This window comes from Somniosus microcephalus, chromosome 13 (assembly GCF_052327205.1).
Source record: "Somniosus microcephalus isolate GS21.2 chromosome 13, FLI_Smic_1.0, whole genome shotgun sequence".
Taxonomy (NCBI): domain Eukaryota; kingdom Metazoa; phylum Chordata; class Chondrichthyes; order Squaliformes; family Somniosidae; genus Somniosus; species Somniosus microcephalus.
The window spans coordinates 140,302,417-140,330,262 of record NC_140999.1 but is presented as its reverse complement, the minus strand read 5'-3'; the positions used below and the strand labels follow the sequence as shown (position 1 = coordinate 140,330,262).

The following is a 27,846-nucleotide window of genomic DNA, read 5'->3' as shown; positions in this document are numbered from 1 at the left end:
GCCTTCATTAGCCGAGGCATAGAATATAAGAGCAGGGAGGTTATGATGGAGCTGTACAAAACGCTGGTGAGGCCACAGCTGGAGTACTGTGTGCAGTTCTGGTCGCCTCACTATAGGAAGGATGTGATTGCTTTGGAGAGGGTGCAGAGAAGATTCACCAGGATGTTACCTGGGATGGAGCGCCTCAGCTATGAAGAGAGGCTGGACAGGCTGGAGTTGTTTTCCTTGGAGCAGAGAAGGCTGAGGGGGGACCTGATTGAGGTGTACAAAATAATGAGGGGCATAGATAGGGTAGATAAAGAGGAACTTTTCCCCTTAGTGGGGGGGTCAATAACAAGGGGGCATAGATTCAGGGTAAGGGGCAGGAGATTTAGAGGGGATTTGAGGAGGAACTTTTTCACCCAGAGGGTGGTTGGAATGTGGAACTCAATGCCTGAAAGGGTGGTGGAGGCAGGAACCCTCACAACATTCAAGAAGCATTTGGATGAGCACTTGAAATGCCATTGCATACAGGGCTATGGACCAAATGCTGGAAAATGGGATTAGACTGGACAGGGATGGATGGGCGGCGCAGACACGATGGGCCGAAGGGCCTCTTTCTGTGCTGTAAAACTCTATGACTCTATGACACTCACATCCATGCACCCTTACCCATTCCCTCTCTCTCTATGCTCACATTCACAGAACTATGCCACCATGCAGCCCTCACACTCCCTCTCACTCTGATGCTTTGAACACAATTGACAACACAGAGGGAGGGCCCTTGGTATTGCAACCTCACTCCATTTTTGTCTCCTTCTAAGTATCTATGCTATGCAATCTCTGCACTCACTCCTTCATTCTCACTCAACCTCCACTTGTCTCCCTCATTGCAGGAAAAGAGAGCTCACAACAGGAGAGAGCGAGCCAGGACAGGAGGAGGGCCGCCCTCATTAGCCCAGCTCACCCCCTGGGAGGGAGGCGTTCTGGAGATTGCCGGGGCTGACCGAGATGTGGACATTGGGGAAGGACAAGCAGGAGCATCCCCGCAAGCTGGTGACAGAATAGTTTTCCATCTCTCTCATTGGCATTGCATGAGTCGCTGATAATGATTCTGAAGCTACATCATATGGACTTATGGTCATCTGCAAAATGCAATGTGCATGTAACCTTGGCATCACATCTCTAACGTTTTCCTTGACTCCCCCACAGGACCATCGAGAGCCCCTGTCCCCAGTGTGCAGGAGGAAGAGCCTGAGCAGCCAGACTCCTCAGAGGAATCTGCAACCTCTAAGGGCGCAGCGTCATCAGAAATAAGCGCACCCAGCACCAGCGCAGACACTCACACCTCGGTGGGACCTTCGGGACATAGAGTAGAGTTGTCAGCTGGTGTATCACAGCTCACAAGTGAGCATCAGCAGATTGTGGAGACAGGGACAGCAGTGGAGAGTCCTTGTCGGACGGCGCAGGACTCTGCCAGCTCGGCTCAGCTGCCTGTCGACCCTCTGCCTCTGGGTCCATCTGTAAGATCAGAGGTGATGGAACTCCAGGCACAGATGCAGGAGTCTCTGGCAGGTTTTGTCTCTAGGGTCGCTACGAGTGTGGAGCGAATGGAGGAGTCCATTGCGAACATGAGCAGAGCCTTTGTGGAGTCATTGGCGCATGAACGCATCAACATGGAAAGGATGGCTACCTACGTGGAAATGATTGCTGCCTCCGTGGTAAGGCTGGCTACGGTAGAGGAGAGGAGGGCTACGGCCATGGAGGTGGTTAGTCGCCAGGGTATGGAAAACATGGTGAGTGTTCAGAACAGAATGACATCTCTTGAGGAGCGATGGGCATCTATTGAACAGAGAAACCAGACCTTCATGGAAGTCCTTCTGAGTAGGACTGCCATTGCAGATACGGGTCCCCATGGCCCCCCTGATGTGCAGCAAGCTGCTCTCAAGCCACTTGCAGGCACTGAGGGGGACCTGACCCATGAGAGGGAGGTTGGTGGCAGACCTCAAGGAAGTGGGGGCTCCTCTCCAATCGCTCACACTTCCATGCCACTGCAGAGCCCTCAGTCAGAGCCCCGCCGGAGTAAACACCCAACGGAGATAGAGGTCTCAACCCCTGCACAGCCGCAGGCGCAGCAGACTGCTGGCGAACCCTCACAGGCTCGCCACCCCAGGAGGACGCCTGCCAAAGGTGTCGAGACAGGAGCAGCAGGAAAGTGAGCAAGGGGCCTCCACATCTGCTGAAGCCACAGGGGAACCACTATGTAGGAGCACGCGTAAGAGGAAAATAGAGCACAAATAGTCACAAGGGTACTCACTTGGGTGAAATGCTGTGTATTATGTGGAAATGCCATTAGTTGTGTGTTTTTCATAAAAATTCTGATAGCAACTTCTGCAGTTGTGGCATGTGTCATTTGGCGAATGGGGCTGGAGGTCCTCTAATGCCAAGAGGGGAAGGAAAAAAAGGCCTCCCATGCTTCTGGTAGGTGCCTCAGTTGAGGAAGCGCTAAGTGAGGGTGGCGAGAGGGGTCTCGCAGGAGGTCACACTGGAGATGGGTGTCAGGCTCCAAACTTCCACAGCTGTGGTTATGCCTACTAAAAGTTCCCCCAGACCTGAGACAACAAAGTCCAGCCACCTGCAAATGATGACTGATCAAATATCCTCTTTAATGTTGGGCCTGCAGCTGCTGGTCAGCAAGCCAATAGTGTTCATGCCAGGTTTCACAGGCGTGATCCCCACCAGGCGCGTTTTACGTGGGAAAAGGGTTAAACAGGCAAGGGCCTGTTAAAATGGGATTATAAAGGCCAATCAGTGCTGTTTAAGGGCCTAGGTTAAAATGGCGTGGAGGCGGGAACCAGGCAGTGGGGGTCACGACCCCCAGGTTTTACGATTTTAACCACCCACACGCCTAAAAGCCCGCCTCACAGCCCAATGAAAATCGAGGCCAATACATCTATGCAGATATGGCTCTCAGCTTCTCAAAAAGCAAACCGCCGCAATATATATATGCTAAACGATTAGGTTGTAGTCAGCCTTTATATATGCAGTATTCCTTTCTTCTTGTAGTCTTTCTAACACTGGGTGCTAAACTTGGACTAACCTATTTCTCTAAAATTTCCAGCTGACCCAACTCAATTCGACTCAAAATTGCTCTACAGCCCCAGCTCATTAAATACCCCTGAAAACAATTGCTGGAGCTTCCTGGATTTTAACTCTCAGCTACAGGAAAAACTAACCACCAGTCATGCACATAACGAAGAAAATGTGCACAATATGTGTTTGTTTGAATGTGGCTTGGCTTCTTCCTCAAGCTTTAGAGATAGCTAAAAAAAAATCTTGGCAACATTTGTATTGAGTTAGCCTGGAGACATGGTTCAGACTGCAGCTGGTTTCTTATTCAACTTCTTGGGGCAGATTTTCCTCCCCCCCTTGCCCCAGTGTAAGTCAGACAGGCCGCACATTTTATCCAAACGACAACTTGGCCTTGGCTGAACCCAAACGTCTTTCCGGGTTCAGCTGAATGAAACTTTTTGGGCGAGAGCTGAATTTACCTGCAGGGAGATATGTAAATCTCTGTGGTTGGCTCCTTTTCCTTTTTCCATTAACAACACAGAAGTTCACTTTGGCTGCTGTGCGAATATGCTGGTTCCGATAGCGCGGAATTTCAACAAAGAGAATGCTCTAAACAGAAAAGTAGCAGAAGGTGAAAATGCAGCAATGATATGGTGCCCTGCTCATATGTTTTTTTGTTGTCATATTTTGAAAAATACGACGAGCAGCGTTCATTTTTTATTAAAACTACCAGCAGCTACATTAATGGATCATTTCTTCCATAAAAGACTAAAATTATGGTTGTAGTATTCGGGGTATAAACCTGAGCAGTAATTCATCTGAAATACTCATACTGTGGTTATTGCTACCTTTTGTTGTCTAATTTTTTTGCAAACATCATGGAGGTCTGCATCCAACCTTTGTTGAGACCACTGTGGGATGGGAGCTTGTGTAACCTCATCGCACTCGCTACACAACTATCTTATCCAGGTCCCTTTGCCAGCAACAGACAATTCTGCGAACCCGAGCTCCTCATAGAAGAGTTAGAGAAATTTTCTCATCAGTAATTCAGTGCAGCTCTTACAGGTTGGATGGAGGACTCAGTTTGCATATCAGCTATCATACAATTTATGTCTTGTGTGTGTGGTAGATAAACATCACAAAGGATGGTGGAGTTTTAAATGAGTAATCAATTACTGGTGCACCATTCTAATTCTTTTAAAAAGGAACATGGAAAGGGTTTGGAAACTGAGTGCCATGGAATGGTTGATGCCAATTTGCCCTCAGGATTACCCATATGGTGAATTTCAAACCGTGGCCAGGCACTCAATCTGGGCTTTGAGTGGAAACAATATTGTTATTCACAGTTAGGGATTGAGGAATCAGAGCACTAGATTCATGCACTTCAGAACTGGCAGGTCATTGGCAGAGATCTAGGAGCAGGTTGTAAATCTGCCCTCTTAAGAAGTGATAAACAGTGCATGTTGCATAGTGCAAGCGTCCAAAAAGATTGAGAAAAGAAACTTGTTTCTTTATAAAAATCCATAAAATTGAAAATACTGCTCAACTTCAGTCATGGAGAGTTTTAGAAAGTTAGGTAAGTGAACAATACATGGATAGATTAAATTAGATTCACATTTTCGCTCGTGTGCAGCTGGAAAGGAAAGCTCCATTAATACAGTAATAAGCTACAATAAAACTAATTGCACCCTAGAGTGGCAGTAATCATCTGGCAGTGTTCTCTGACTATATATGCTGTGCCTATATGCATCTCTTCACTTCACCTGACGAATGAGCAGCGCTCCGAAAGCTTGTGATTTCAAATAAAGCTGTTGGACTATAAGCTGGTGCTGGAGCTGGTGCTCACATTCACCCTAGAGTGGAATACAGTTCTGCTCTATCATTGCTGACACCTTTCTTTAAGTACATATAACTTTATGTTACTCAGTACCCATGCTACAGTAACACTATAGGGTTTGAACAGCCGTGGTGTTGAGGCTGGGGTGATATTGCATAGGTGGGAATAGCAGCTTTGGTAATGTGTAGGATGTGAGGCTTGAAACTAAGCTCTAGGCCAAACAGGTTTTAGCACAGCTTGGTTCAGCCTGAGTAGGTGCCTGTGGATGGGGAGTGGCGTCGGGGGCAAAATAATGGAGTTTATGCCTTTGATCACTCCAATGTTTAGTTAGAGGAAACCTTGACTCATCCACAAGCACAGAGATCATGGTGGGGGTTGTGGGAAGTGCACAGAAGTAGAACTGGGTGTCATCAGCTTAAAAATGGAAGCTGACCCTGTACGTGTAGATGATCTATGATGATAGCACTATACCCTGTGCTTTAAAACAAAATAGCAAAATTTATACACATGTCCTCAAAAGATTAATATGCAATATATATTAATGCAATGCCCATTTAATTAGAAAAGAACATTTGTTTTAGTCTGCCTAAAATCTAGTACCTCCTGATGTATAACTGTGCACCTTTTTGGCCACTTCTGAATCCTCTATAATGCTGACGAATACTGTTTTAGTTGATGGCAGTTTGATAGAAAGATCTTTATTTAAAATCTATAAACTTATCAGCAACTTTTCATTAGTTTCGGACACATCTGTAGAACTTAGAAGGCTTAAATAATATTTATTTCACTGGAATAAGTCATCTTTCTATTATAAAATGTTTATGAAAAATCCTCTCCTCATCACTTGTACACCGCAGGTCTCAATATAAAACGTCCTTTCAGCTTCATACTTACAGGTTGGCTTTTATCTTTATCCACTGTTGCCTCTACCTCCCATATCTGTTGTCCATCTGAAAGAAATGTTTGAGCACAATTAAGAGTGGATAATCACAAAGAATAAAAACAAAGTATTTTTATAAATAGCATTCTTCATTTTCAATAATGAAAGTTGATGCCCGTGGGTGGATTCTGAGGAGACACTGCACACGACTTTATTAACAGTAACTACCATTGCAAAATCAGGTGATTTCTTCCACTAAGCTGTGCAAGGTGTATGGTAAAGTGTACTGCATTATTCTGTGCCATTTTATTTGAATATGTCATACCATTTCATGGAGCAAATGGCTCCAGAGTGTAAAGAAACCATTTCTCCTGAAATTAGAAGGCTTCTAAAAACAGTAACTTGAAAAAAAGCAAATTTAAATTGACTGCTGCCTTTTGTCCCTGCATCCATCAATCCAATCGTTTAATTTGCAATGTAAACTTTATAATTGGTCTTCCACTGCCAGCTTTTATTATGTGGTTCTTGCACATCTGGCGGCCACATCAAAATAAACTTACCATTTTTATTTAAACGGACTACTGCGGGAACCAGTAAACATGCTGCTCCAGCAGTAGGGCACTTTGATGGTGACACCATGATGCAATGTTATGATATCATCACACATGCTGCTGTTCTCTTTGTAGTAACACTGTAATGTGACATCATGACATCACTATACCACGCATGTGCAATGGCCAAAATGTAATGACAGGTCTGCACATGCTCAAAATGCTGGTCTCCAACAATGCAGGCAGTTTACAGGAAAACTGACTGCTTATTACAAAGGTAAGTGCAGGAGAGTGGCAGAGTTATATAAAAGCACCAAGAAGATCTTTTCCTTTCCATTGGGAATTCCCGACAGTTGGATTCATTGGATCTGAAAAATTTACAATGGGGGGGAGGGGAAGAGACGAGAAATCGGGTGCCTCTGACATCACTTGAAGGCAGCTAGCACCTCTTAAAGGGAAGGTGCACTCTGACTGCGGGAAACTTAGGAAATTGAAAAAAAATGGCTGCAAGAGGTCCAGACAGGCCACCCAGGTCCTCTGATGCCATGTTGAAGGCCCTGGTTCAGGCAGTGGACAGGAGGAGGGAGCTCCTGTTGACTGCAGGGGATAGAAAGCCCACCAGGCAACATCTCCTCCGCCAATGGGAAGTGATCAATGCCAAGAGCTTAGCTCCCAGGATATGTCTGCAAGGCCGAAAGAAGTTCAATGACCTTACCAGAGTAGTCATGGTAACAATACTGCTCTCTTACTCTCTGCTCACACCTCCAGCCTCACTACTCACAATACTCCCCTCCGCAGCCTCCCATCACTCTCCTACAATGACTGCACCACATTTCTCACATGGCTGAGGCAGCCCAATTTCACAAAAGTGTCCTCCAACTTTATTATAAAATTCTAATTACTGTTCAACATACTTCTGCTTGCACACTGGGCACCTATGGAGGAGCCCAATCCAACATGGCAGGCAGCTCAAGGCTGGCGCTTTACGTCTGTAAAACAGACGTGGTGTCAATGAATTTGTAGGCAACTATTTCCAGAATCAAAATCATAACTTTCTTATTCACACTGTTACTGAACACTGTAGTTGAATAAGGTTAAAGTTGACATTCCAAAGTCATCCATTGTGTCAAAGGAAGCACTTCATAGAGTTCAACAGACATACTTAAGCCTTGAAATTGAACTCTTCAAATATTAGCTCCAAACACTTAGCTTCAAGTGCTTGTGTGAAATTCCTTTGTTTGCTATTTTAAAAGGAGGAATTAACTTGGACAAATGAATTTCATATGAACACGTGCAGCATTTGCGCACTAATTGTTAAAGAGCCCAATTTCAAAGCAAAGGTGTTTTGAAAAAGTGTGTCAGACAGATTTGATACGCCAAGGATTTGAATTACAGCAGATTCATAAAAGTGATGCTGCAACTTTAACAGACATTTTCTGCTGCCTGAATAGAAGTTTGAAAGCAACGTTCAAGCCAATATTCTTTTGCTGATACGGTTTTAATTCAGAAAATCATTTACGTTAGATGCGGTTGTTCCTTCCAGTCATTTTTTTACTACGTGGAGCAGGTTTTGGAATTTAGGGCACTTTGACTGACTCACATTTATTCAGAATTTTGTACTTTCAATTCTTGTAAACTGCTACTTTATTTCACAAAATATTCCAATGAAAATCCAACCTGAACTATAACGTTAACCTATTGAAATATGTATTGCATTGAAGCTGGTTCTAATTCCTTTTACAAAAAGTCCCATACAATGACTCATTTCTAATTATTCACCACATGCTGTATATTTTAAGAAACTGTAATTATAACTACAGTTTGGTATTTTTGGAAACATGTAACATTTGATTTTCTTTTTGGCTACAAAGGATTCCACTTAATCAGTGCCAAACTGAAAGTGTAACTGTTCAGAGAGGAGCAGCGCTCACAACTTATTTTCAAAAGAAATCTCTGTTTTTATATTCATATTTGGGAAACCTTAAAGCAGAAGGCTGATCTTGTGTGGCTCCTCCAGCAGCCCGGAGCCATGTGGGTGGTTGCAGGTCCAATTTGCTGAGCGCCACATTTTGTGACACGTAATTTTGTGGCGCAGAATGAGGCTGCGCTGCGGGCATGCACGAGGCTTTTTAACATTGTACAACTATTAAAACCAGGTCGTCGAGCCAAATCGTATGATTTCAAGCAAGGCTCCATTCACATCATGCACCTCACCCGCATAAAATACGTACATCAAGAGTCCTGGGATCTGGTCTGCTCAAGTCGGCTTCTTATAAGCAGACCACAGTTTGAGTCGCTGGCAAAAGTGCTTGCAATTGCATTTTGCTCCATGCATTAGTTGGTTTTGTTGTGCAGTCTGCCATTTTTTGTTATTTTTCCCCCCACTACTTGTTTTCATTATTCTCCACTGCTGCTGCCATTAGAACCAAATAAACTGGCAAGAATGAGAATTACAAAAGGCATTACTACAAAATAAGTCACAGAATCATAGACATTTACAGCACTGAAGGAGGCCATTCAGCCCATTGTCTCTGTGCTGGCTCTTTGCTAGAGCAATTCAGAACAAATCCCTCTGCCCCACTCTCTCTCCATAGCCTTGTATCTTTCTTGACTTTAAATGTGTTTCTAATTTTCACTTAAAAGACAATGGTCTCTGCCTCAGCCACTCCCTGTGGCAAACCATTCAATGCTTCAAGAACTCTCTATATAAAGAAATTTCTCCTAGCCTCTCTCCTCATCCCATTAGTAATAATTTTAAATTGGTGACCTCCCTCATCGCTGACTCCTTAACCACAGGAAATATGTTTTCCCCATTTATTCTATCAAAAGCTCTTCCACCCTTTCCAAATGTTTTCCATCCATATCATGACATCCTTCACTGTGATGCCAGAGAGACAACATGCCATTTGGGACTTTTGGTCATGGCTTCTGAAAAGGTTATCTATACCCTAACTATAGAATCTCCCATTACTGTCACTCTGCTATTCTTGTAGTTTCCCTGCCCCCTGCACTCCCCACCCACCCCCTGCATTGCTCAGGACCAACCTGCTCTGAGTCACTGTCCACCTCATACTTGCCAACACTTAAGTATCTAAGGAACAGTTCCTGGAATTCCCAGCACCTCTGCTGCCCCTACGGATGGACATCCACTTCTCTCAGTCACTTATGAAGTGGTACTACACAATAATCTTGGGAAGATCTGAATCGTATATAGGTACTGATCTGACACCAACACCATTTTCAGAGTGGTATGAATACACAGGGCCTGTTGATACCATCCACTTATTCTGCTCTCTAATCAGGGCAGGGAGTGTTCTGTGCATGTGTACTTAACACATCTACAAGGCTCTGCACACTGGCCTCCAACCATTATTGTTTTGTTATTTTAGAATTAAAACCTTAGTTTAGTGTTCAGGAGACTACCTGAAAGGTTTACAATTCAGTTGCCTACTAATTGCAGTTATACTGCAACCAGTGCAAAGCCAAAGCGAAGCAAGACCACCGTCTGCAGGTAGCCTCACTCTGTTAGAAAAATACTGCATTTAAGTAACTTTGGTACAGATGAACTGCTCTTCAATGCAACATGAATCTTGCCTCATGCCAGTGGAAAATGAATCTTGCTTCACGCCAGTGGAAAATATGCAGTACAATTGCCTCATTAGATAGAGTTATAAACACTTCCATCTGAATGCTGTGACAGAGAATGGTAGAAAGTGGATGAAAGTTTGATTTAAAAGAATGAAATACTAAGAAACTGAATATAAAGTGGAAGCTATTACATAAAAGATGAATTGGATAAACTGGATGGTGTAATGTGTTAGCTTACTGTCCTTTCATCTCCGTGACCTGGGTTTGAATCCAGCCCAGGTTGATGGAATAAAAGTATTTATTTGCCTCCTGCAAAACTCCTGATTGAAGTAACCTTTATCCATTTCAATCCAGTTCTTGTAGGTGAGGGTCCGTAGCTCTAATCACCAGAAAATTGGCAGTCTGACTTCAAAATACAACAAGGTGTCAGATGTGTAAAAATTCATACTGGTACCGTAGGGGTGCTCTGAGGTTGGCTTACAGAATATTGAGGTAGAGCAGAGAAACCTTTACTCACCCATGCAATACATAACTGACCTGAGATTGGCTGATGCTGATAATGGGTAATGAAAATTCCCCAGCACTGATGCCCCTGAAACTGATGAATGCAAATCAAATCTTAAGATGTATGGGAATCTATTATTAGAAATAATTGAGTCTTCAGAAAAAAATACATTTAGCATTACGTAAGAATAAAAAGGCCAATAAGTGGAATTCATGATCATTAATTAGTGATCAATTCAAATCTTTGTTAAATTACCTTGGCTGTGAATTTATAGCAAGTGAGAGGAATGGGTTTGATCAATTAGACAAATTAATTGTAGCTCTTCATCCTGTTTTGCTGCAAACCCAGGAACAGCTCTGTTAATCTATTCATGAATTGAGTATAACAAATGATAATCTTAGATCTTACCATCGGCCCTAACAGGTTAACACTCTATTCGTAAGCATATCTACTGTTCTGAGTTAAACCATGCTGCCTGCCCTTTTTAGAAGGTTTTGGCTGTTTTCCAACCACAACAATGGCTCTACTAAATTGAAAACCAGCACTACTCCAGGGATTCCCTTCAGATTGAGTCACTGAGCAGTGGTGTGGTGGCCTTCAATTCCCTGGACTGCAAGATGAGGCACCCTATAAGGTTTATTTTTGCTCATCTTAAAAAGATGTCTGTCTTTCCAGAGATGTGTTTCAGTACAATAGATTCCATTCAAATGAATAATCTACTGGCCCAAATGATCTCAGAATTTACTCAATAGGGACCTATACTGAAATATTAGTGTACTGTGTAGCACAGTTTCTCGCATACTTTTAACTACAATTCACCTTAACTTGCTATATTTTTGTTGGAAGTCATTTGGAGTGCTCTCATTGCAGCAGCTATGAGCGATGAAGTGTAAATGCTGGTGTGTTCCATCGTGTCTAAGAACAACATCCAGGTGAAAGCATTCAACCCACAGAAAGCTATAGGTAAGGTCATAAGTTTTCAAACCATGGAACCACAAAACATACGAGTAGATCTCATGGAGTCCCCGAAGTAATCAGATTTGTGTCCACTTACCACCAAGAGACATGGGCCTAGAAATTCGTCTTGGGCAGTGGAACTCAATATCAGGTGCTGCGTATAACGGCCAACCGATCCGATACTGCCCATTTTGCACCACCTCCCGAGAGGAATTTCTAGGCCAAAGTGCATTCACGAACCAGAACATAATTGTGCATCAACAACAAATAAATAAGACATCAATTAACTTTTCATTACTGAAAGGCTTTTTTTTTCAACCTTTAAAACCTGTACCTCTTTCCTTTGTGCACAAAAGTGAGTTAAAAGAACATAAAACCCAAAGCAAGAAAAAGTAATTCAAACCATAAAGCCTGATCCGTCCAACGCCCATGTATGATTATTCTAACATTGACTTCCCACCCACACTGTTCATCCCCTACTTTAAGAAACACTCAAAGGTAATTTTCCACATATGTGCTAGTAGTGAAGACCCCTCTTGCCATCAGTGTGTATCAGAAAATCGTGGGTGCGCTGACTGCAATTTTTGTCCGTTGATTTCAATGGTTGAACAATTGTGGACAGCCCATTCGCAATTTTACGATATTCTCTAGCAGTGGGTGAGGTTTCCCTCCGACAGCACATACTTGCAAAATGACCCACTACGTTCTTTCCCCTGAAAAAAAATAATAGTGCTATGACTATCTCTATAACCTGCAATTCCTCTGCTCAATAGATATTAACTAATAGACCGGCCCCTACAGCCAGCACCAACCTCTCACCAGGTGGCTCTAAGTCCAACCCATCCAAGCTGCAACAAACTGTTCTTCCACTAGTAGATTCGCCGCTCCAATCTCACTGATCATGCCCAGCCATCAGATTTATCGATACGGACAATCTACGTAAGCTTGTGTTGCAATTTTTGGGCGGGGAGGAGATCCTCCGCAAAAAGTGCTCACAAACTGATTGAGCCCAGTCTCTATTTTTAAAGAGGGATTTCTACGGGGGTATAAAGATTTTTTTTCCTCTCCTCCCTAAAACTTTTTAGAAAAACAATATATATCGATCCAGAAAAAAATAATTTGTTTTTAAAAAGTAATAAAAATTAAAAAGTTAAAAAAGACATGATTTTTTTAAAACGATTAATTGTCCCTGAATCAACAGCCTTCTTTGAGATGTTGTTCATGTTCACTATCCTGTGGGGGGGAAATGTTTTTCTAATGTTTAATCCAATGTTGGGAGGACTCGTAAAAATCAACATTTCATTGTGCAGTACACACGTCTGCTGCATATATGACAAATAAAATTGAATTGAATTGAATCTGTATTGAGGTTTGTGAATGTTGTGCTTAATGCTATAATCTATACTGAATGCTGATGTGTAGAACTACAGGGAAATATAGAACCAAAGAACATTTCTTGATTCATAGCAGTCAAGAGATAAATATCACAATTCTCTTATATTTTTGAAACTGAAACATAAACTGCAGTAAGGTAATAAGATGGAAAGCCATAAAGCCATGTTATAACTGTATAACCTGCAGTTTGGTGCTCAGTATGAAGGACAGTATGAACTATTATAGCATGGGTGCAGGATTTTCAGAAGATTGCAGTGTAAATAAGAATTTCTCATTCAAATATTGACTTGAAAGTGACTTAGTGAAAAAGGTGTGCACTTATACTGCATCGTTTTGACTATGTGGTGTTAATACTGAGATGTTAGCCTACTCGACACAAGTTCATCAGCATCACTGAAGATCTCTAATCACTGGTTTAATCAACCAACTTTTCACTTTTAACACATAGTGCAATTTCTAAAATCATCCCCTGCAAAGGCACAGGCTGGATTATTCCTTAAACTTTAAAGCAGGATAATTACATGACATATAGTAAAATGAAGCAATTAATTGGACAACCAAAGCAAATGCTTGGAAACAAACGTTTCTGGACTGCATCAATTTTCTGCACCAACTTTAAAAGGCCCACAATCAATCTGTCTCCCGGCTATCTACTTCTGAGGGAAATTAGAGAGTAAACGAGCCTGACTCTATGCCCACAGTCTAAGAAGAAGAATTTGGAAAACAATTACACAACAGGTTAGGATTAGATAACATATTTGTGCTAAAATATTTTTCATAATCAAAGTATCCAGTGACCTCTATGTCAATCTGTCTCTCTTTAGCAGATTCCAACCTTACGTTCTAAATCAGGAGCATCCAACCTTTTGGAGCAGTGAGCTGGATCCATTGTGACAATTAGTGAGTGAGCCACATATGGTTAAATTGCATCTGAGTCAGGCAGAATTATGAGTCAACACCACATTCAACTCCCACTGCATTTTGTACTTCTTGATGTGACTGGACCACACCATCTTCACCTCCTTCACTTCTGTCTCTCTCTCTCTCTCTCTCACTCTCCCCTTCACTTCTCAATTACTCTGTTTCATTTCTGTCCCTCACCTCCTTCACTTTGTCTCTCTCCTCCTTTTATTCTATCTCTTTTCCATTCATGTGTCTCTCTCTCTCTTTCCATGTTCCTTTAATGTTTTTCTCTTGTTACAGTCCCATTTTGACCTCTTTACCTTTGCAATTGTTGATGAGGAGAGACCGCCGGATCAGACAAGCAGGTGGGATAGAGGCAGAAGCATCAGAATTCACTGCATCCATGGCTTGGTTCTGCCCTGTGCTGCTGGTCTGCGAGGTTACTGGTAGGGAGGGCATGGTGCTGGCATATTCAGTGTCCACAGCCCTGTGTGAGCCCTTTTAAAGACTGTTTTGGATTGCTCAAAAGTAACCTGCCCAAGCCCTAACTGTAACCCTTTCTCTTATTTCCAGCACTTAGAGTGATGTGAGCACTCACCTCCAGAAATATCTGTTGGCAGAAACAACTGATCTCTCAGTGCTGAATGAAATGGGCAGGTAGAACTTCTGGCTTTCTCAGCAGGAACACAGTGGGCCGACATGCAGCTCCTACTCCGGATCAAACTCCCCCCTACTCCGGATCAAACTTCCCCCTACTCCGGATCAAAACCCCCCCTACTCCGGATCAAAACCCCACCTACTCCGGATCAAACTCCCCCCCCCCACTCCGGATCAAACTCCCCCCCCACTCCGGATCAAACTCCCCCCCCACTCCGGATCAAACTCCCCCCCCTCCGGATCAAACTCCCCCCCCCACTCCGGATCAAACTCCCCCCCCACTCCGGATCAAACTCCCCCCCCACTCCGGATCAAACTCCCCCCCTACTCCGGATCAAACTCCCCCCCTACTCCGGATCAAACTCCCCCCTACTCCGGATCAAACCCCTCCCGCTCCGGATCAAACCCCTCCCGCTCCGGATCAAACCCCTCCCGCTCCGGATCAAACCCCTCCCGCTCCGGATCAAACCCCTCCCGCTCCGGATCAAACCCCTCCCGCTCCGGATCAAACCCCTCCCGCTCCGGATCAAACCCCTCCCGCTCCGGATCAAACCCCTCCCGCTCCGGATCAAACCCCTCCCACTCCGGATCAAACTCAGGAATCCATGATACTGCAGATCCTGACTGGAGGAACACAGCCATACTGCTGGGAGTGGAAGACGGATGTCAGCCTGCTGCACCTTGACTGAGAAAGAACAGCAGTAACTAGCTCTCTCATTTCCAGCTCGCAAATCAACTGTTTCTACCGGCACGTTTTTCATGCAATCTTACTTATTCAAGAGTTTCTTTCAGGCCATTTGATGTGGGGTAAATTCAGTTGGGGATCTAGGGGTTGGACCCCTCGATACTCAACTGATAGGTCTATTAAAGGATTTAATTATATGAGGGCCCTTTCACTTGCTGCATGGAAGCTGTGGTAACTCAGCCTCTCAATAGCATCCGTTGCTTTCTTTTGCTGGCAAGCTAGTAAAGGAGAAAGTAGCACTGAGTCCAAGCTCAGCCAATGTCCCACAGTTGGCAAGGTTGTTAATGGAGCCCAAGAGGCAAATAGTGGCAGCAAGTCTTCTCAGCATTGCAGTAATGAGGAGGTTGGCTGCAAATGGCCCTGGGCTGTATTAAGGAACATAGAGCTAGGGGTATATTAGCCCACCAAGGTATCAAGAATAATTCTGATTTACTTGGCAACAAACACAGATTCTTTTCTTGCTTTTGGTCATAGAGCCCTTTATTGAACAATTTCTCATCCCCTGATCAGAACCCAGTATATTTCTGGATATGGGACAAAAATAACAACTTGTATTTGTATAGTGGCTTCAACATAAAAAATGTCTCAAGACGTTTCACAGATTGACATAAGGGAAATGGGAACTGAGCCAGGAAGGGAGAGGTTAGGAGAGGTGACCAATGGTTCGGCCAAAGAGATGGGTTTTGAGAAGATTTTTTTAAATGAGGGCAGTGGAGAAGCAGAGGTTAAGGGAGGGAATTCCAGAGAGCAGTATCCAGATGGCTGAAGGCAGAAGGTTGGGGCAAAGGGTGATGTACAAAGGGACAGGGTCAGAGGATTGGAGTGTTTAGTTGGGAGGGGAGGGGTAATATAGGACTGGAGGAGATTGTAGCAAATAGGGTGGAGTGAAGCCATGGAGGGATTTAAAGATGAAGACAAGGTTTTTAAATTTAATGCATTGGGAAAGAGGGAGCTTATGTAGGTCAATGACGACAAGAGCGATGGGTGAGCACAATTTAGTGTGGGACAGGATTTGTGCAGCAGAGTTTTGCATGGATTGAAGTTTATGAAGGATGGAGGAAGGGAGGCTAGCATGAAGGACACTGAAGTAGTCAAGTCTGGAGGTGATGGAGGCATGTATGCAGGTTTCAGTGGTGAAGGAGCACAGGTACAGGTGGATGTGGGCAATGGTGCAGAGGAGATTCTAGATCTCCGGGTCGTAGTCTCAGGATAAGGGGGCGGCCATTTAGGATTGAGATGAGGAGAAATGTCATTGCTTCAGGAGTTCTTCAGGGCAGTTTCCTAGTCCTAACCCTCTTCAGCTGTGATCCAATTTTTCAAGTCTTTATTTGTATTTGTATTACTTCATACCAGGCAGCATCCTAGGAAACCTTTCTTGTATCCTCTCAAAAATCTTGTTATCCTTCTTATTGTGTAGAGCACAATACTGTACACAATAATCTCTGAAGTCTTATTAAGGTTTTATATAAGCTCATTACCTCTTGGCTTTTATATTCTAGGGGGGCTAAATTCGGTTGATTTGCGCCTCCCTAAGAGGGCGCTAACAGAGTGCAAATCAACTAGCGCCTGGGCGCGGCACTGCTAATGCCTCCCGCGAAATTCAGTGGGAGGTTAGCCACGGCGCTCCACAGCCGGCGATGATGTCATCACCATGCGCAGCGCCCCGCTTGCGCCCCGGCTGTAATATTGGGTGGCGCCCCCTACTTACCGCCGGACAGTATGTCCGCCGCGTCAGGGGGGGCCTACCTGCGGCCGGGGCGGCGCTAGTTAAAGGAGAGGTGACGGGCGGCCATTTTTGTTGCTGGTCGCCTGCCAGCACCTGCCCCCCTTGCTGCCCCGGCCCCCACGAAGCCCCCCCCCATGAGGTGCCGGCTGTTCTCCATGAGCCCGGCACTCCTCTTGATCCCTGGTGGCCCAGCTGGGCGCCGGGACGCGCTGTGCCAGACCCCTCCCCTTTAATATGGGGAGGAAGGCCTGCAAAACTGCGGCACGTAGCACCGCGGTTTTGGCTTGCAGCACCCCAAGAGGGACGTGGGGTGCTTCCAGTAACACCCCTCCTCCCTCTCGGGGCACTACCTGGGAAAATCGGCTGTGGGGGCGCTAACTATTTAGCGCACCGGCGAAGGGGGCGCTACCCAATTTTTACCCCTATATGTCTTGTGATAAAAACTAGAATTTGATTCGCTTTTTTATAACATTATCAACCTGAGATGCTGTTCTTAATGCCCTGTGAACCTATACTCACAAGACCCTGTGCTCGCCTCCTGCACTGTGCCTACTTCATTCAAAGCATAGTTATTGCCATTATATCTTTTACCACAATGCATCACTTCACACTTGCTGACATTGAATTCTATCTGCCACTTTTTGGGCCATTCACCTATGTTATCAACATCCCTTTGCTGCTTCCTTTGACCTTCTAAAGAATGAACTATACCTCCAATTTAATATCATCTGCAAATGTTGACACTATTCCCTCTAAGCCTATATTCAAATCATTGATATTACAGCGGACAGTGGCCCCAGAGCTAAATCCCACTTCCAACCACTCTGAAAAACTGAGCTAAACTCCAATACACTCTGTTTTCTCGCTTCTAACCAATATTTTCATCCAGTTTGCTATCCTCCCCCTTAACCTCCTCCAGTAATCTCCCATGTGGTAACTTGTCAACAGCTTTCCTAAAGTCCATGCACATTGCATCCACTGCAATTTCCCCATCTGTTATATCTGTAACCTCCTCAAAGGTTTGTCAAGCACGATTGTCCCTTGTGCTGGCTTCCTCTAATTATTTACTCTTTATCTAGATATGTGGCAATTTCACCTTTAACTAAAGACTCTAAATTTTTCCCTACCACGGATGTTAAGCTAACTGGCCTGTAATTACCTCGATTAGTTTTGTCTAATTTTTAAAAAATGGATGCTACACCCTACAGAAGTGCCGAGTGGATGATCCATATCGGCCTATGCCCGAGGTCCCCACTATCACAGAAGCCAGTCTTCAGCCAATTCGATTCACTCCACGTGACATCAAGAAACAGCTGAGCGCACTGGATACAGCAAAGGCTATGGGCCCCAACAACATCATGACTATCATGCTCAAGGCTTGTACTCCAAAACTAGCCGCGCCTCTAGCTAAGCTGTTCCAGTACAGCTACAACACTGGCATCTATCCGACAATGTGGAAAACAGCCCAGGTATGTCCTGTCCACAAAAAGCAGGACAAATCCAATCCGGCCAATTACCGCCCCATCAGTCTTCCCTCAATCATCAGCAAAGTGATTGAAGGCGTCATCGACAGTGCTATCAAGCAGCACTTACTCACCAATAACCTGCTCACCGATGCCCAGTTTGGGTTCCGCCAAGACCACTCGGCTCCTGACCTCATTACAGCCTTGGTCCAAACATGGACAAAGGAGCTGAATTCCAGAGGTGAGGGGAGAGTGACTGCCCTTGACATCAAGGCAGCATTTGACCGAGTGTCGCATGAAGGAGCCCTAGTAAAACTTAAGTCAATGGGAATCAGGGGGAAAACGCACCACTGGCTGGAGTCATACTGAGCACAAAGGAAGATGGTTGTGGTGATTGAAGGTCAATCATCACAACCCCAGGACATCGCTGCAGGAGTTCCTCAGGGCAGTGTCCTAGGCCCAACCATCTTCAATTGCTTCATCAATTACATTCCCACCAGCATAAGGTCAGAAATGGGGATGTTCGCTGATGACTGCACAATGTTCAGCGCCATTCGCAACTCCTCAGATAATGAAGCAGTCCATGTCCGCATGCAACAAAACCTGGGTGACGTTCAGGCTTGGGCTGATAAGTGGCAGATAACATTCGCGCCACAGAAGTGCCAGGCAATGACTATCTCCAACAAGCGAGAGTCTAACCATCTCCCCATGACATTCAACAGCATTACCATCGCCAAATCCCCCACCATCAACATCCTGGTGGTCACCATTGACCAGAAACTTAACTGGACCAGCCACATAAATATTGTGGCAACAAGAGCAGGTCAGAGGCAAGGTATTCTGCGGCGAGTGTCTCACCTCCTGACTCCCCAAAGCCTTCCCACCATCTATAAGGCACAAATAAGGAGTGTGGTGGAATACTCTCCACTTGCCTGGATGAGTGCAGCTGCAACAACACTCAAGAAGCTTGACACCATCCAGGACAAAGCAGCCCGCTTGATTGGCACCCCATCCACCACCTTAAACATTCACTCCCTCCACCAGTGGCGTACCGTGGCTGCAGTGTGTACCATCTACAAGATGCACTGCAGCAACTCGCCCAGGCTTCTTCAGCAGCACCTCCCAAACCCGCGACCTCTTCCACCTAGAAGGACAAGGGCAGTAGGCGCATGGAAACACCACCACCTTCAAGTTCCCCTCCAAGTCAAACATCATCCTGACTTAGAAGTATATCGCTGATCCTTCATCATCACTGGGTCAAAATCCTGGAACTCCCTCCCTAACAGCACTGTGGGAGTACCTTCACCACACGGACTGCAGCGGTTCAAGAAGGCGGCTCACCACTACCTTTTCAAGGGCAATTAGGGATGGACAATAAACGCCCAGATCCCATGAACGAATAAAAAAACACTCCAGCACACATCCACACTCAATACAGTCCTGAAATATAGGGGGAGAAATTCAGTATCGCCTATTTTGAGGTGCAAATATCGGCCGGGCGCAAAGTTTAGCGCCCGGCGCAAATTATCGCCACCGGCTGCAAAATTCGCCTCTCTCGCCACTGGAGGTGATTGGAGCGCTAAATCAGGCGCTACACAACTCTCTTAAGGCGCTAAGCCCGAGGAGCGAGGCGCTACCTCAGAGGGCAGACGCACTGCAGGTGCTGTCAGTTAGCGATTGAACACAGACACACTGGCGCCGGTCAGTTCTTAAAGGGGAGGGTCGATCTTACTCTGCAGCCACACCCTGCTCACTGGAGCCTTGAATCTTAGCCTGGACAGACCTGTGGTGAAATCTTCCAGTCAGGGACTATGGAGAGGGCCAGGGAGCGAGCACAGCGCTTCAGCGAGCGTGCCTTGGAGGCTCTTGTTGGCGCGGTGAAGCGCAGAAGATCTCTACTGTACCCAGAGAGTGGCAGGAGGCCTTTGCCAAGCGAATACAGAAAAGCGTGGAGGGAGGTGGCTCACAGAGTGACCTCAAGCAGCATGGTGCCTAGGACCCCTGTGCAATGCAGGAAAAAGTTCAACGACCTCACTCGGGTCGTCAGGGTGAGTGCCTTTTTTCAAAACCTCCTCATCCCTCCATCTCCACCTCACTTTATGGCCAGAGGGTGTTGAAAGCCCCAATGCCCAGCACTCATCCAACACCTATGGCCCTTTCATGAAACACACACGCACATTCCACACTTTGCATACAGTAAGGGCTATTCAATCATGGGAGGCATTTCAGGCAAGCTCATGGCTGCATATAGTAAGGGCTATTCAACCATGGGAGGCATTTCAGGCAAGATCATGGCTGCATACAATAAGGGCTATTCAACCATGGGAGGCATTTCAGGCAAGATCATGACTGCATACAGTAAGGGCTATTCAACCATGGGAGGCATTTCAGGCAAGATCATGGCTGGATATAATAAGGGCTATTCAACCATGGGAGGCATTTCAGGCAAGACCATGGCTGCATACAGTAAGGGCTATTCAACCATGGGAGGCATTTCAAGCAAAATCATGGCTGCATATTTGCTCAGACGCCGTCCTTTTTCTTGCAGGCCAAGCTGGCTCATAATAGGAGACAGCAGCAACGGACCGGTGGAGGGCGGCCTCACCTTCAAGCCCTCAGTGATCTTGAGCAGCGCGTCCACAGGATTGTGGCAAGCCGGATGCTTGGTCCCGTCGCCACTGGAGACGCTGACCCCGTTCTGGCCAGCAATGGTAAGGTCATCACCTTTTTGTCCTCTCTCCTTCCACTTGTTCCTCACAACAGCAGCCTTTGATGCTTTCAATCCAAATCAGCACATCGCTGCACTCATGTCTCCCTTGCTGTCACCCTGTCCTCACGCTAAAGCGACTCTTGTACCTCCCTGCTTTCAGATGGTGATTCACCAGGTGAGGAGACGGGCCCTCAAGCTGCCATTGGGAGTGAAGCTGAAGGCGAGGAGGAAGAGGAAGCCGGACCATCAGCGCAACCCTCTGCCGAGGCAGCCCACGCCCATAATTCGGACATGACTTCTCTGGAGGGGAGCGGGAGGGAATGGTCTGATGAGGGTGAAGCTCCAGGACCCAGCGGGTTGCAACAACGCGAGGGGGTTAGGGAAGCTCAGAGGCATTCTCCCCAGATGGAGAGTGTGGCCTCGAGTCCTGCTGCACTGAACGCAGACGAGGAGCGGGTCCTCGCTGAAATGAGCGCCCAGGCGGAGCAAAGGCACACTGAGCTCATGGCTGCAGTGCCAAGGATGCCCGAATCCATTGAATCACTGGCAAGGAGTGTGGAGCACTTCTGGAGCACAGGCGGCTACCACGCAAATGCTAAGTGCTGCAATGCAGTCAGTGGCTGGCCTCATGCAGACACAGATTGAGGTCACGCGAGCACTGACTGCTGCCTCCCTCACTGGATCAGGCAGATTTCCCCGGGGCTCTCACCGTGCCGCAGCAGGCCAGCAATCTGTGCTCCAGCAGATTGCTCCGCATGCTGAGGTGCTGCCCCGTCGGAGTGCCAGTGTGTCGGTCGAGCATGGAGTTGCTGTCCTCGCTCAAGATGACAGCATTCCTGCTGCCACCACTGGCACTTCTCCACTGCAGTTGACACCACCTGTAGGACAGACTGCTGCCGCCCATGCAGAGTTGGAGCAGTCAGCAGCCGGGCCGTCCAGGCCCAGAGCTGGTCCAGGCTGTCCCTCAAGGGCATCTGCAGTCTCAGTTTCTGACACTCAGCAGCCCTCCCCCAGCCTTGCTGCAGCCACTGGGGTCCCATTACAGAGGAGCTGCAGGGTGGGAAGGAGGCAATTTCGCAAGGGAGGCAGATCACCCTCGAAGGGCAAAAAGTAGGAGGTGTCGCAAAATGTATTTCATTGTTTTATTGAAGGCCGAGGGTCATGGTCAAATTTTTGTTACTGTTTTGGACATTGTCTCCAGGTTGTGAGAGCCAGTTATGTGAATGACGGTTTTTTTTGGTGTTTCTTTCTATTACTTTGTCAAGCGGAAATGAGACACAGTTTGGGAAATAAAGAAGTGTCTGTATTCAAAGTGTGCATGTTTGGTCTTTGCACTCATTGTTGCCTTGACCGGCTTAGGGGTTGCGGGATGGTTTCATTCAGGTTGTTCTCAATGGCAGAAGCCATTCCCTCAGAGGGGGCCTAGAAGCGACTTGCTATGAGCCTTTGATGGACGGCCCTTCCACTTTGTGCCTCCCTCCCGCCTTGGTGCTGCTGATGACCATCCTCCTCATCCTCCTCCTCTGCTGGTGCTCCAATGTTTGGTGGCATTGGCTGGGTCCTGAGGATTGCCAGGTTATGCAGCATGCAGCACACAACAACGAAGTGGGAGACTCGCTCAGGCGAGTACTTCAGGGCTCCTCCAGAATGGTCCAGACAGCGGAACCGTTGCTTGAACACGCCGATTGTGTGCTCAGTGATGTTCCTGGTAGCTTGATGGCTCTCGTTGTATTGTAGCTCAGCAGGGGTGCTGGGCAAACGAAGCGGGGTCATCAGCCAGGTGCACACAGGATATCCCTTGTCCCCGAGAAGCCAACCTCCTGGGTGAAGCGGTGCCTCGGAAAAGTCTGTCACAGAAGTCTGGCGCAGGATGAAGGCATCGTGGCTGCTGCCTGGAAAGTGGGCATTGACAGCGAGTATCAGCTGTCTGTGGTCACAGACCAACTGGACGTTTAAGGAATGGAAGCCCTTTCGGTTGCGGAAATCCTCAGCATTCTCTTGTGGCGCCCGCAAAGCCACATGGGTGCAGTCAATGGTACTCTGCACCATGGGGAAGCCCGCTATCATCGCAAAGCCCGTTGCGCATTCTTGCTGCTTGTCCGGGGTCATGGGAAATGAGATGTACTCTCGTCTCCTTTTAAAGAGGGCATTTGTGACCTGATGGATGCAGCAATGCACCGCGAACTGGGAGATACTGGCGATGTCCCCAGTAGCGTATTGAAAGGAGCCGGTGGCATAAAAGTTGAGAGTCACTGTTATCTTCACTGCCACCGACAGAGACGTCCTGCTCCTCAGTTGAGGCTGCAGATCTGGCTGAAGCAGGTGGCAGAGCTCAGTGACCACCTCCTTGCTGAAGCGCAGCCTTTGCAAACACTACTCCTCAGACATGTTAATGTATGATAACTGTTGGCGAAAAACCCTGGGAGAGTAAGGTTTCCTGTACCAACGCCCATTGGGCCTCCTCTGTCTGGCCATGATTGCCACTCTCTCTCTGCGTCTCTGTGTCCTCTGAATGTGATGGAGAAGGACGACGTTCCCATCCATTGCAGCCCCCCATAGTATCTGGGCAATCAAAGTTATGACGGTCAAAAAGCAAGTACCTGCAAAGTTATGGTCAGAAGCCAAAACTACCTCAGACAGCGTTGACTCAATGCAGAAGTCTCTCTTTCTCTCTCTCGCTCTCTCTCTCTCTCTCAGAACGAATGGTGCAAAAATGGCTACCACACAAAAGCCAGGAAGAGGCCCCCTTTAAATAGCAGCCACACAGCGACTGGGAAGTGTTCCAGTCAACCTGTCGTTGGTCGCGCCAGGCGGAAAAGAGGGGGCGCCACTGAATTTCCGGTCCGGGGCTACCAAGGGCGTTGCACTCTTGAATGACGTCAAGATCTGCGTGCGCAGGAGATCGGGCGGTATTGTTTAGCACCGCCGCAAAATGTCCGGTCAATTTCGCGAGAGGCGCAGATATCGCCGCGCCCGGGCACTAGTTGGTTTGCACCCCACTTAGCGCCCTCTTAAGGCGCTAACAGGTGGCGCTACCAGCTGAATTTTCCCCCCATAATTTCTAGAACCTCGGTAATGTCTTCCCTCATCTCCCTCAAGATCCTAGGATATATTCCATCAGGTCTTGGTGCCTTGTTTTCCCTTTGCCTAACTAACTTATCTAAAATGTCCTTTTATCCATCATAATATCAAGCAGCTCGCTCTTTACCACTTCAGGATACTTCTCTTCTCCAATATCTTTTTCTTAAGATCGATACAAAGTACTTATTAAATACCTTCGCCATTTTTTTGATCATCTACAAGTTGACAATCCTCTCCTTTCAGGGGGTCCTACCTCACTTTTAATAATTCTATTTTTACTGATATATTTGTAAAATACTTTACTCTTCCTTTTGATTTAAAACAAAAATTCTCATACTCCCTCTTAACCTCTTCTCTTAGTTTCTCATATTTTCCTTCAGTTTTTCAGCATTATTATTCTTATTGTACTCATAGTTCCTTTTTATCAATTTAATTGGTTTCTAACCTCTTGATTTATCCACTACATCCAAAAAATAATTGTAGTTTCCTTTTAAAAAAATGGAATGTATTTATTCTGTATCTTTTGCAATTTTTTTAAAATTTAAATCACCCCTCTGTTGCTTTACGGTCCTGAGTGGCAATTTAGCTTGGCCAACATCTTTCAAAAGTCTGTCCTAATCAAGTCTGGTGTTTCAGGGTTGAATTTTGCCGGTGCTCAGAGGGCAGGTTCGGAGACGGGTCTGCTGTCAAAATCAAAAAGATTGACAGCGGGGCGGTATCCCGCTCTAAACCCGCCTCCTTGTGAGTTTCCCAAGTGCCGGCTCTGCCTGCGCTTTGCAGACATGGCACTAAGCGGCGGGTCATTCAATTGTGCAAGTTAAGAGGGTGTTGAAAGCAATTTACTCACCATTTTACGGTACAAAGCATTTCCCCAAGTTTTCCACGAGATTCCTGTCGCTCGGGGATCACACCAGGTAAGTATGTCGGGTTCTGAACAACTCTCCATTTCTTTGAGTAGGTGACAGCTGCAAAAGTGGTCTGAAAGCTACCATTTCACAGCTGGTCACTTTCCAATGTCAGAAGCTGGAACATTAATGATTTTGAGCTTTATGCACTTTTGAAGTGTTTGGAGTAATCTCTTTATCCACTGTCACTTCCTTGGAACAACCTATCTCAACACTGACAGATTACTTCCATCATCTCAACCTCACCTGCCATCTATTCCATCAGCATTGGTGCCCTTGAAAAAAATCTCACCTTGGTCCTCAGAATCCCAACCAGATCAGCCCCAACCACCAGCAGCACCGGGCACAGCAGCAGCACCAACATCCACACCAACCTTCTCCGCAATCAACTGATGCTACACTGGACACAGGGCATCATCACCCGTGCACATTGCTGCCCGGGACGCCAGCGATGGCCTCATCATGTCCAGATTTGCTTCACTGAACACTGTACACCCTGGCTGCCACATGATGCACCAGATTGGCACCACCCCACACCAACACCATAAAACATCCCTGCAATGTCCAAGCCATTCCTTTCACACTCATCACCATTGGGGACGGGGGACGTTATGTCTCACCATTCACTGCAACTCACTAAGCTGCTTCCCAAGGTGCACACAAATCTGTCCAAAAACGCAAAGTGTTCAAAATAAAGATTTCAATGTTGACAGCACATTACCAGAAACTTCACATGAACATTGGCTAAACCACCCAAGTGCCTGCCCTTGTGTGTTGTTAGTTGGTATGCTTGCAGTAGGATGAGGGTGAGTGTGAGGGGTGGCTAGTGAGATGGGGAAGTCATAATGTAGAAAGAGAGGAATGGGTTGAGGTGCAAGGTAAGTTGGTGAGTAAAGATGTTCAGGAGTTGGGTAGGGAAGGCAGAGTGATGGGGATGTGATGAGTGGCACAGCAGGATGAAGTTGAGTGTGGCTTTGCAGTAACATTTTGTGATCTACTGAGATCATCTTAAGGTTTGTGCCACTGCAGCATGGTCCTCCTGACGGCATCTCTGCTTGTGCCCTCCTGTGCAATGTGCAACCAGGCTGTGTTGCTCTCCTGGGGAGGTGTCTTAAGCATATGGAGGGAGTCATGGGAGAGCCTGGGTGCAGCCGTGCACCTTTGCGCAGTGTTTGTCAGTGTTTGCAGCACCTCAATGTGGACATGGCCCCTTTAAAGAAACCAGCTGATGACCGGGAATTGGCCGGGAACCTCGCAGGGCGGGCTTAACAAGTCCAATCAGGGCAAAATCACTTGGAGGAGGCGGGATGAAGATGGGTGTGGAGTTTGAGGCCGTTGTCTGCTCTGGCCGCACCAGGACTTATCACAGCCTCAGTGTTTGAACTGACTATGTAACTTTCTAGTTGGGTCTTAAACCACATCATATTATGGTCACTACTTCCAAGGTACTCACACACATTTAGTTCATCTAACCTGATCTATTGTATTAATCATTACCAGATCCAGCAATGTTTCTGCGGTCGTCTAAGTGTTTGAAAATACAGTAGGGTGAACAGTAACTTACACTACACGTATGGGATGGATAGACAGGATTATAACAAGACTTACACGCAGCAAACATCTTGAACACACATTTCCTTATGCTGGAGAAAATAATAGCACTTTCAAAAATAATGTCACCAATTGGGTCAATCCCTTTCCAGCAACAAAATCCCCAAATAGCAACAGTTCAAATTCTAAAATGAAGTCACACCTTTTAAAAACAAATTGCATTTTTTTCTAAAAGAAATAAAATCAGGGTGGCCAATTTAAAACTGGCAAGCTACATCTGTGAAGGAATCAAGGTGAATCTCATCTTAATGAAGCTTTTCTCCCTATCCATTACTAAGAGTATCATTTACTATCATTTGCTGTTACAAGAGTACTAATGGAGAGCTGTACAGCAGGGATCGTACACAGCTTCACCTCAGATTTACTTGAAGTTTGCAATCTGAATTTGGGAAGTTGAAACTAAAAGTTTGCTCAAGCAATGCTTTGTTGCACTGCAAATTGCAAACTGCAAAAGGTTTTAGTGGCACAGTTCTTTTCTAAAGTTAATGCGTTATGAACAGGCTGGTGTATAACACATTTGCCAGGAAATTCCTGGGGGCTTCTTCTGATCAGCCACCGTTAGTTCAGTGGAAGGTTGGTAGAGACCCGCTTAAGCCTGTATCTGGGGTTTCTGCCGATCATCTGCCGAAGTTACAGTGGCCAATCGGGCGGAATAAAAAGGGGGAAAATTAGGAGGAAAACCTAAGGAGAGCTTTAATCTTGGTAAGTAACAATTTGACAGAAATAACTAGAAAACTGGCAATCTAAAAACTCAAGTGATTTCATACTGTAATTAGAAGAAAATAGTCCATGGGATGTTGCTTCTCTCCCCCCGCCCAAATATTCTCCCATCTCTCCTCTCCTGAAGGTGTTTTGCTTCGGTACAGTTCAATGAGGTTCAAGAAGGCGGCTCACCACCACCTTCTCAAGGGCAATTAGGGATAGGCAATAAATGCTGGCCTTGCCAGCGATGCCCACATCCCATAAACAAATTTTAAAACATGAGTATTGAAATCCCTATGTAGCTTAGCATTGTTCATGGCATTTTTCTTATGAGTATAAGGGTTCTCAGCACGCTAATTTACCACAAAGAACATCACAGCTAAGCCTGGCCCTAACCCCACACACACACACACCCACACATTACAGTAGAGGCCACTGGATCAAAATCAGGATCAGAGCCCAAAGATAAATTGCTGGACAATAACGGCGAATTCATGACCATTATTAGTGCGTAAAAAATACAGCAATTTGAGAAGAGAAATACCATGAGTTCTGATTCGCCACAAATTGGGGGACGAT

General features: G+C 46.0%; 1 protein-coding gene across 3 annotated transcripts in view; it reads right to left on the bottom strand.

The window, feature by feature from the left end:
• LOC147108617 (nuclear factor of activated T-cells, cytoplasmic 2-like) overlaps nt 1-27,846 on the bottom strand; it is a 184,110-nt gene that overhangs the window by 89,079 nt on the left and 67,185 nt on the right. For all 3 annotated transcript variants that reach the window (XM_086005303.1, XM_086005304.1, XM_086005305.1), the window contains exons 7-8: nt 5,783-5,838; nt 3,531-3,660 (exon numbers count right to left, since the gene is read on the bottom strand). In XM_086005303.1, the coding sequence (XP_085861429.1) occupies nt 3,531-3,660; nt 5,783-5,838 (186 nt within the window). The remainder of the gene's footprint in view (nt 1-3,530; nt 3,661-5,782; nt 5,839-27,846) is intronic.